The sequence below is a fragment of the Fukomys damarensis genome, unplaced genomic scaffold (genome assembly GCF_012274545.1).
Source record: "Fukomys damarensis isolate Sample0158 unplaced genomic scaffold, DMR_v1.0_HiC HiC_scaffold_20, whole genome shotgun sequence".
NCBI lineage: Eukaryota > Metazoa > Chordata > Mammalia > Rodentia > Bathyergidae > Fukomys > Fukomys damarensis.
In genome coordinates this window covers 2,266,977-2,275,569 of record NW_022900932.1, presented here as the reverse complement: position 1 = coordinate 2,275,569, position 8,593 = coordinate 2,266,977, and the positions used below count along the sequence as shown (strand labels likewise).

At 57.9% G+C, this 8,593-nt stretch overlaps 1 protein-coding gene across 1 annotated transcript in view; it reads right to left on the bottom strand.

The window, feature by feature from the left end:
- Syngap1 (synaptic Ras GTPase activating protein 1) overlaps positions 1-8,539 on the bottom strand; it is a 21,587-nt gene extending 13,048 nt beyond the window's left edge. Inside the window, exons 1-6 of the mRNA XM_033766606.1 lie at positions 5,196-8,539; positions 4,972-5,063; positions 4,460-4,581; positions 2,662-2,815; positions 2,392-2,490; positions 1-333 (exon numbers count right to left, since the gene is read on the bottom strand). The exon at positions 1-333 is cut by the window's left edge and continues 312 nt beyond it. Of these exons, the coding sequence (XP_033622497.1) occupies positions 1-333; positions 2,392-2,490; positions 2,662-2,815; positions 4,460-4,581; positions 4,972-5,063; positions 5,196-5,313 (918 nt within the window). The 5' untranslated portion in view covers positions 5,314-8,539. The remainder of the gene's footprint in view (positions 334-2,391; positions 2,491-2,661; positions 2,816-4,459; positions 4,582-4,971; positions 5,064-5,195) is intronic.
- Positions 8,540-8,593: the final 54 nt, after the last annotated feature.

The window sequence follows — 8,593 nt, the reverse complement described above, 5'->3', positions numbered from 1 at the left end:
CACGGGGTACCACTGCTCTGTGAAGTGGCGCCCGGCCAGGGTGGCCACCGGCACAGTCACCAAGCCGACGTAGCCTGCCTTGTCCTTCTTGCGCTTTTTGTCCGAGTCACGGTACAGGTGCAGCCGCAGGGCGCGGACGGCAGGCAGGTTGTTAAACTCGAAGTGCTCGCCCCAGAAGACCGTGTCCCCCGACGCCGAGCGGGGCTTGGAGGTGGTGCGTGCGTACAGCATGTCGTCCAGGCACAGCTCGCAGTAGTAGCGCTTCTTGGGGGGCAGCTCCCGCGCCTCGATGATCCACAGCTTCAGCACGTTATCCACCCGGCGGCTGTTGTCCTGGCGCGGGACGAGGGCGGGCAGGGACAGAGAGACACCAGAGGCGAAGACACAGTGACAAAGTGGCACTGGGACGGCAGGCGTGAGGCTGGCAAGGCGCCCTGGCTGCAGGGTCCTCCTCAGTGTTCACCTCTGTCTGGCACCAGTAACATGTGACCTTATTTGGAAACAAGGCCCTCGTAGATATAATCAAATTAAGATGAGAGCATCCTGAATTAGGGTAGATGTGTAATCCAACGACTGGCATCCTTATTATACGCAGACCGAACTAACGAGAGGCAGGAGCAGGGCATGCTGGCACACACCTGTCATCCCAGTACTCTAGGAGGCCGAGGCAGGAGGACTGCAAGTTCAAGCCCAAACTGGGCTCAGCAAGACTGTGGCTCAAAGTTTAAAAGAATAATAAATAAAAGGGCTGCGGACGACGCTCATTGTGATAGCACTGGGTCCAAAGCTAAGTAAAGGGCGAGGGATTTAGCTCAATGGCACTGCGCCTTCCTTAAAAGCAAACGGTCCTGAGTTTGATTCCTGATACTGAAAAAACAAAACCAAAAAAATACAGAGCTAAGTAGAGGCAGGGAAGGGCTATCCTTAGAGCTTCAGAGGGAGTATGACCTACAGACCCCTTGGTTTTGGATTTTCAGGTCCCTGCACTGTGTGAGATGGTAAATTTCTGTTGCTTCACATAACCCAGTTTGTGGTCATACTTTATAGTAGCCCTAGGAAACCAATACAAGAGAGGAGCTCCAAACTAGACAACAGAACAAGTACTGGGGAGAAGCTGGAATGACAAACCAAATATATTAAGACAATCTAAAGAGAACAATAAAGTCTTGGAGAGACAAACTGAAAATAATAACAATAAATTGTATAAACACAGGATGAGTAGGGATTGAGAGCTGGTGAAAAGGCCCTTTGGGGGACACGGCTCCCGATGAGATTCAGACACTGCATGTGTTGCTAAGGAGCCTGATGTTGGGGCTCTGTGAGGCGGAACAGGTGCAGCATCTTGGGTCAAATTCCTGTCTTGTTTTTGGTTCACAGCCTTAGACCTCCTGACTGTCCTGCTTCAGCCTCCTGGGCGCTGGTGTTATAGGTGTGTACCACTGTGCCTGGCTTGGCATAGAGCTCTTTGAGGACACTGAGAAGCCAGGTCTGTAATCCCAACACCTGGGAAGGCTAAGGCAGGAAGATCACAAATTCAAGTCCAGTTTGGTAACAGGACAACTTCACAACTTGGAGAGACTGTTTGAAAATTTAAAGAGTTGGGCCTAGGATTTAGCTCAGTGGAGCTGTGCTTGCCTGGCAAGCACAAGGTCCTGAGTTTGATTCCTGGTACCAAAAAAAAAAAAAAAAAAAATTTTTTTAAAGAGCTAAGCCTAGGCTCAGTGCAAAGGCCCTGGGCTCAATCCCTGGGACAGCAAAATAAAAAGACACTGAGAAAGGGCTGGGGACTTAGTAGTTGCACCACCTGCTTCATTAGCCCAAGGTCCTGAGTTCAATCCCCGATACCAAGAAAAAAAAGAAAAGAAAACCAATGACAAAAAGACACTGAGAAACAAGAGTTCCCCTGGAGGAGGGTGACCAGGGCTTTGAGCTTCTAGAAACTGGAACAGACACTCGCTGACAGGCTGGGGACATTTCTCCTGGGGAACAGAAGCCCCGAGGAGATCACAAAGGTGTAGAACCTCTGTGCCTTGGGGAGAGGGATCACCTTGCCAGTGTCACAGGGGGAACACCAGGACACCGGGCCTGTCTCACCGAACCCTAGGTGTCCTTGCACAGGTGATGCCTGGCAGGTGTGAGTGAGGGACACCCGCCCACCTGCCCACACACCTGGGAGCAGGGTGTCAGCTCCCTGAAACAGACTGAGGTAGGACTCAAACAGTATGGAATGAAAGGGGAAAAAAGGGCTCAGGCATGGGGTCAACCCCACTTACTGGGTCCCCCACACTCTGTCCCGCCTCCCCCAAGGTGCCCTCCTTTAGCCCACCACGAACAATGAGGCCCCAGCCTCCCTGCAGCTCTCCTCAGCCCGTCCCCTTCACTCCCCAGTACCTTGTTGGGTTTCACAGCCCGCTGCAGATTCTCGATCCATTTGTCCCTTTCGGCTGCAGACCGACAGGCAAAGCATTTCGTTCCTGACGATGTCGTCACCTGGAGGGGTGCATGGGGTGAGGGACAGGATTCCAGGAGACCCCGCCACCTCCTCACGCTGGTCTCACCTAGGCCCAGGGACTCCTGCTTCCCTGACCGACGTCCCCACTTTGACCAATTCCTCTAGGCCCCCTCCCCGGCTGTCCACTGTCTGCCCAGGAGACCCAGTACCTCAAAGCAGAACTCCTGGCCCAGGATGGAACTGTGCACTGGCTTGATGATGGAATCTTCGTCCAAGTTGAGCTCCAAGGCCTCCGCTGCACTGCTAGGACTCAGCAGGGACTCGTGGGAATGGGACTCCTTGAAGCTTTGCATCAGCCGGGCCCTGGCAGGTGGGGGAGATGGTCAGGACCCCCCGTCTCCTCACACTCAAGGCCCTGCCTTGTTGGTGCTGCTCTAGAGCACAGACCACGAGATAAGGCCTCCTGAACCCCTTCACACGCGTGCACAGGCCTAAGAAATCCCGCCTCTCCGGGCAAGGATAGGAGGGATCTAAGTGGAAACCAAAATGTTTCAAGAAACTCCCTTCCCTCTGTTCACCCCTAAGGGACTGTGATGACTAGGGACACTAGAAATACCTCAACCCAGAAACGGACCATGGCAGAAAAGGACAGTGAGAGAAAGCAAGCAAGATGGGCCTGGGACATTTCTAGGTGGAGCCTCCAGGAGACTTGGAAACCAGAGCTGCAATGCAAGGGGAAATAGGGAAGAGCAGAACTAGTGCAACAGAAGACAAGACATCTGTCTGGCCTCGACCTGGCACCCAACTAGTACCTGAAAACATTTTATGATTCAGACTGAACGAGCGGAAAAAGCAAGAGACAAGTTGTACAGAACCAGGGGAAAGTGTGAAGGAAAAGCATGAGAAGACAAAGCAGGAGGCAGAAAGGGGCAGGATGAAGGTCAGAGGCTGCAGACAGGACAGAATGGGCAAGAAGTGGAAAGGAGGAGTGAATCTCGGTGCAGAAAGGCAGGACCAGGGGGCGCAGAGAGGAGAGGAGCCCTGGGGAGCGGAGCGGGGGAGGGGAGCTGAAAGGCGAAACCCACCGGGGGCAGAGAATAAAGGGCTGGGGGCTTGGAGCGTGAGCAGGAGAGGAGACGGCAGGGGCTGCAGAGCAGCTCGGTCGGTTGGGAGCGGGAGGGGGAGCTCGGGTGTGGGAGCCTCCGTGTGGTTATTTATAGCAGCTCCGTCATCACAGGCTCTGGCTGCCGTCAGCGCCACGCTCCCCCGGCCCCCCGCCCCCGCGGCCAGGAATACCATGGCCTCACACACACACATCCCCCCGGCCCAAATCCGGCTCCCGGGACATGGGAGGGGGCAGGGAAAGGTGTGACTCCCCTTACCCTAACCTCTCCACCTGCCCGACCCGGGGGCCGCCAGACGTGGGAAGGACAGGGTTTTCCCTGGGGAGTGGCGCGGCAGAGGGGACACCCAGAGAGGGACCCCTAGAGGCAGGCACCAGTGACAGGAAGCCAGAGGTCTCTTTCAGCCAGCCTCAAGGATGGGTGCCCCCGGACTCGCCAAGGCTGCTTCTGCCCTCAGTCTCCGGATGGACCTACAGCCTCTACTCCTCTGTCACCCTGCACACCTGCCCGGGAGCCCCCTTTCTCTGTCCTGCTTTGCACTGTCCCTTAGGGGTGAGGTCCCGGAGCCCCAATCTTTACCCATTCACAGCAGCCACCCCCGAACTTCCTGCTCTCCCGAGTCCCTTCCACCTGGATGATTCTACTGCCCCTCCTCCACCCCCCTCCCCCTCCCTCTGATGGCAGGGCCACCGTAAATGTCCCTTCCACTCCTCCGGCCCTCTGTGCAGCTCCCCTGATCCCGGGCTGGAGGCCGTCCATGCCCTCCTGCCAGGGTGGTCCTCCCTGCACCCACACAGCAGCTGGGCCCCTCCGTCCTCACCCTGCCTCACCAATCACCCCAGCCCTGGGAACGGACTTGGGCACCCCCACACACACTACCTACCGGTCATGGTCAGCACTTCGGAATCGAGGCAGGATCTGGCGAAAGCTGCTGGTCCGGTCAAGTTTGGGTTGTGACTTCGTGCGTTTGATGGAGCTTTTTAGCCTTCGGCTCAGGAAGCCTTGCTGGGGGTGAAAATGGGCATGGGGTGGGTTGGGGCAGGGTCGGGTCTACCTACTCACTCCTCAGCTGGCACCGTCCTGGCAGGAGGTGGCATGGAAGGCAGGCGGGGGACAGGAGCCCTGATACCAGTGTGTCTTCTTGCTCCCACGAGTGTGGTGCGGAGCAAGCAAACACACAAACACACACAGCTTGGAAAAGGTGGGAGGGCTGGTCTGGGAGGGGGGGCTGAGCCAAGAGTGGGGGACCAAAGAGGTGGGGCACGCAAGCAGGCAGGCGCACACGATCGCTCTCCTCTCCGCCTGCCCCCTTTCTCAGAAGCCCCGGGCTCCAGCTGGGGCTGGCGGGGAGGCGGCCCAGCTGAGCACATCTGCCGGGCGCTTCCATTCACTCACCGAGGGCCGGAAGGGCGCAGCGGGGGCGGCCTCCATGCTGTACTGCTTCCCCCCAGGGACACTCTTCCTCCTCGAGCGACCCAAGTGGTATTCTGGAGGGGAGGAGAGGGCCCGGAGGGGATTGGGGAGGGGCCCGCCCGAGAGGGGGAACAGTCGGCCCAGGTCCACCCTGGCCCCAGAGCACTGCCCACCTCCCGCGGCCCCTCAGCGCCGGCCTCACCTACCCCCCGGAAAGCAGCAGGAAGAGCAGCGGCGGCGGAGAGGCTGGCGGCGGGAAGGAGGGGGCAAGGAACCCGAGCCCGAGCCCCCGGAGGGGGACGGAGTGGGAGGCCTTAAACCCATGACTGAGGCGGCAGTCAGCAGGCGGGCATGGCCAGAGGGTCAGGGAAACCCCAGTATTGAGGACTCGAGGCTAGGGCCCTGGGGCCCGCCCCCTGGGAGGACTGGCTGGGGGGGGCAAGCTGGGTGAAAGGTCATCGCCCGCGGGCAGGCTCTCCCCTCCCCGCTGGGGACATCCCCCGCATGCTCTGCACCTCCCAGAACCCCTGTCTGTCTGGAGGTCCCGGGCTGCCTCCCATGACCCCCTCCCGGGCTGGAGGGGGAACCCTAGAAGGGACCCAGGAGGGCTGGCCGGGCAGAAACCTGGGGACAGGAAATCCAAGGTGGGGGAAATGGGGGAGGGGAGGAGCCGGTTCCACGTGCACTGCAGTGGCGCGGACTCAGAAGGGAACGGGGGAAAGGAAGAGAATGCAGGGGAGTGGGCAGGGTGGGCAGTGGGGGTTCTGGGGACTCCCCACGTAAGGGTAGAAGAGGAGGAGGAAGGTGAATGCGGCTGAGGCTCAGCCTGCAAGAGCCTGGAGGGATGGCAGCTCAGAGGAGAGAAGCTGAGGCTCTGCTGCCAGGGAATTTAGAGGGGCCGAGGGGCTGGAGAATGAAAGTGGGGGATGCCAAGCTCCGGCTCCAGCTCCAGAATGGCTGCCCAGGCCTGGGCTCCCCCCTCAGCCCCACAGTCACCACTGCAGCCAATGGGGGGGCAGGTGCTGCATCAGGGGCGGGGCCACCATCTCCAAGGCAACCAGAAACTACAGGCTGGAGGGGGGGCGGACCGAAAGAGCTGCTTGTTAACCCTCTAGGTTCCAGAGCAGAACCAGGGAGGGCCATACTACATTTTCACTCTACACTGCCAGAATTGCAAATTGCCGTAGAATCAGCCCCCAGCTTCCCTTTGCCTGCAAAACCCAGATGTCAGATAATTGCACACAAAATTCAGGATCCCGTGACATAGGACCCTACCAGTCTCCCAGGAACAGGTGTAGAGAGCACAGAAATAGACAGCTGTGCGGTACAGGTATGTCAAGACCACCATACAGAAATCAAATCTGTGTGCTTATGAGACATACACACAACTGTGAGCACGGGGTACCAGGGAATCCACGCAGCGCAGACCCTGAGGCCCACACACACCACACACTTAGACACAGACATGTACAAGAGAGCTGCTGGTGTGGACTGATGGCCGGAGCCTCTCAGGCAGGCGTCTGGGCAGCACACTACAGAGATGGCAGTGTGGCTCCTCAGGCACACACATGGCCTCCACGCAGGGGAATGACAATTCACCCCAAGATCCGTGCCTGGGTGCTATTCTGCACAAGGTACCCACCAGGATCTCGCACAAAAGTGCTCCCAGATGCCGAAAGCACAAACCGCCTTCATTCATGAGAACACAACCACAATCACTCTGCCTTGGAGCAACTCTCCTTTTACCCTGGCTCTTCCCTGCCTCCAACACCAAATCCATGAGTGCTACCAAGGAGCAGACGCCTTAATTATCGCCAGCTACAGACTAAGAAGTGCATCCAGGGTCCAGGACGTCTCCTCCCCAGTCAGTCCTCTGCATCTCTCCACATGGCTGCCTCTCTCTCACTTCAGGGAACAAGACTCGGCCATTATTTTCCCACACAAGCTCCCCTAAGAAAGGCATAGTCTAACTTTCAATCCGCTAAAGCCCTGCTCTGGAACCAAAGCACAAATAGAAGGAAAAAGATTTTGCTAATTGGTTTGCTCGGTTCTTGGAAGTAATATAACCTTACACACAGCACCAGCAGCCAAGATCTATGAACTCACACAGAAGTCACAGGTACACAGAAGCTGCATACACAGATGCTTACAAAGATTCTCACAGCTGCAAGGAAAAGAACAGAAGAAACACAGAAGACGGGGGCACGAGTGACAGCAACACAGGACATCCTGTTATTAGTGCTGCATGCAGTGACATGTACAGAGAACACACCGCACAGCCGTGTGTGCACACAGAACAGACCTGAAAGCACACACTGCAAGGCTGGGTCTGTGTCCCATCCCGGCATGATGTATACAGGCATGCACACACATCACAGCCACCTACACAGACCCGTAACACAGGCATTGTGCATACACCCACACATGCACACACCCTGTATACACAATTGCACACGCACACACAGAGCAAGGGCTTGGACTCCCGTTTCTTCAATGTCCCCAGTCTTGCCCACCCACAGAATCTCCCCCTGCCCTCCATGCCCCTAACCTTCCCTTTGGCTGGTGACCCTCAACGGAGCAAGAGGAGAAAGGTTGCCAAAGATAAGGAACGGGGTTGGACGGGACGCAGAGAAGCAGGGGACAGTGCCCTGTGCCAGGGACCTGAGCCTCTAGGAACCTGAAGTACAGTCTCTGCTGTGACAGGCCTCACTGTGAGCCGCTTCCATGCCTGAGTGGCCTCCCCTGATTCTCCAGCCTCTCATCACTGAGGAAAGGCCTGCTCTCTCCCCTGCCCCCGGCTCCCAGGCCCCATGTGAAGCCCACCCCCTCGCCCCTCTTCCAAGTATGGCTCGCTCTCTCCCACATTCCCGGACTCTAGCGTTCTGGCTCTGTCCTCTTCTATCTCTGTCCCCTCTTCTCCCCACTTTCCTTCTTTACCCCACTCCTTCCCCTTGAGCTTCTCTGTCCCGGCTCCCAGACCATGCAGGGGCTCCCACCTGCCTTCCCAAAGGTGTTCCATACACCGTGACATTCCCAAGGACTCGCGCACCCTCCCCTGCCGCTGGCACACCACCCACAGGAGACACGCCCTGGACACCGTGCCGGGCCGACAGATACTCAGGCCAGTGCTGGAACACACATGCAAAGACACACACCTGCCAGCAGGGACACAGAACACTCTGCTCCTGCGTCTGGCCACACATTCCTACACACTAGAGGCTGCTGGGAGGCGAGCCCCAGCCAGGGACATGCATGCTCAGGGTCAGAGGTGAGGTGGATCAGTATGGCCACCCGCTGCCCTATAAGCCAGTAGCTGCCCCAACAAGACCCTTAGGCAGAGAAAGAAGACAGGACAGGCTTGCACACGACTCCTGCACATGTGTGCACGAGGAACTGGCCCCCGTGTGCACATGGTACCGACACACAGGGGTCACGAGCACGGACACGAACACACGCGCAAACACGCGGGCTGCCCCCTCATGGGGACTCCAAGACCCACACACACAGGCCGCCCCCGCGTTGCAACCCTGCCCCCACGAGGCCGTGCGGACCCCCGACCTCCAACGCCCCCCCTCCGGTTACCATAACTCCCCCCACTCGGAAG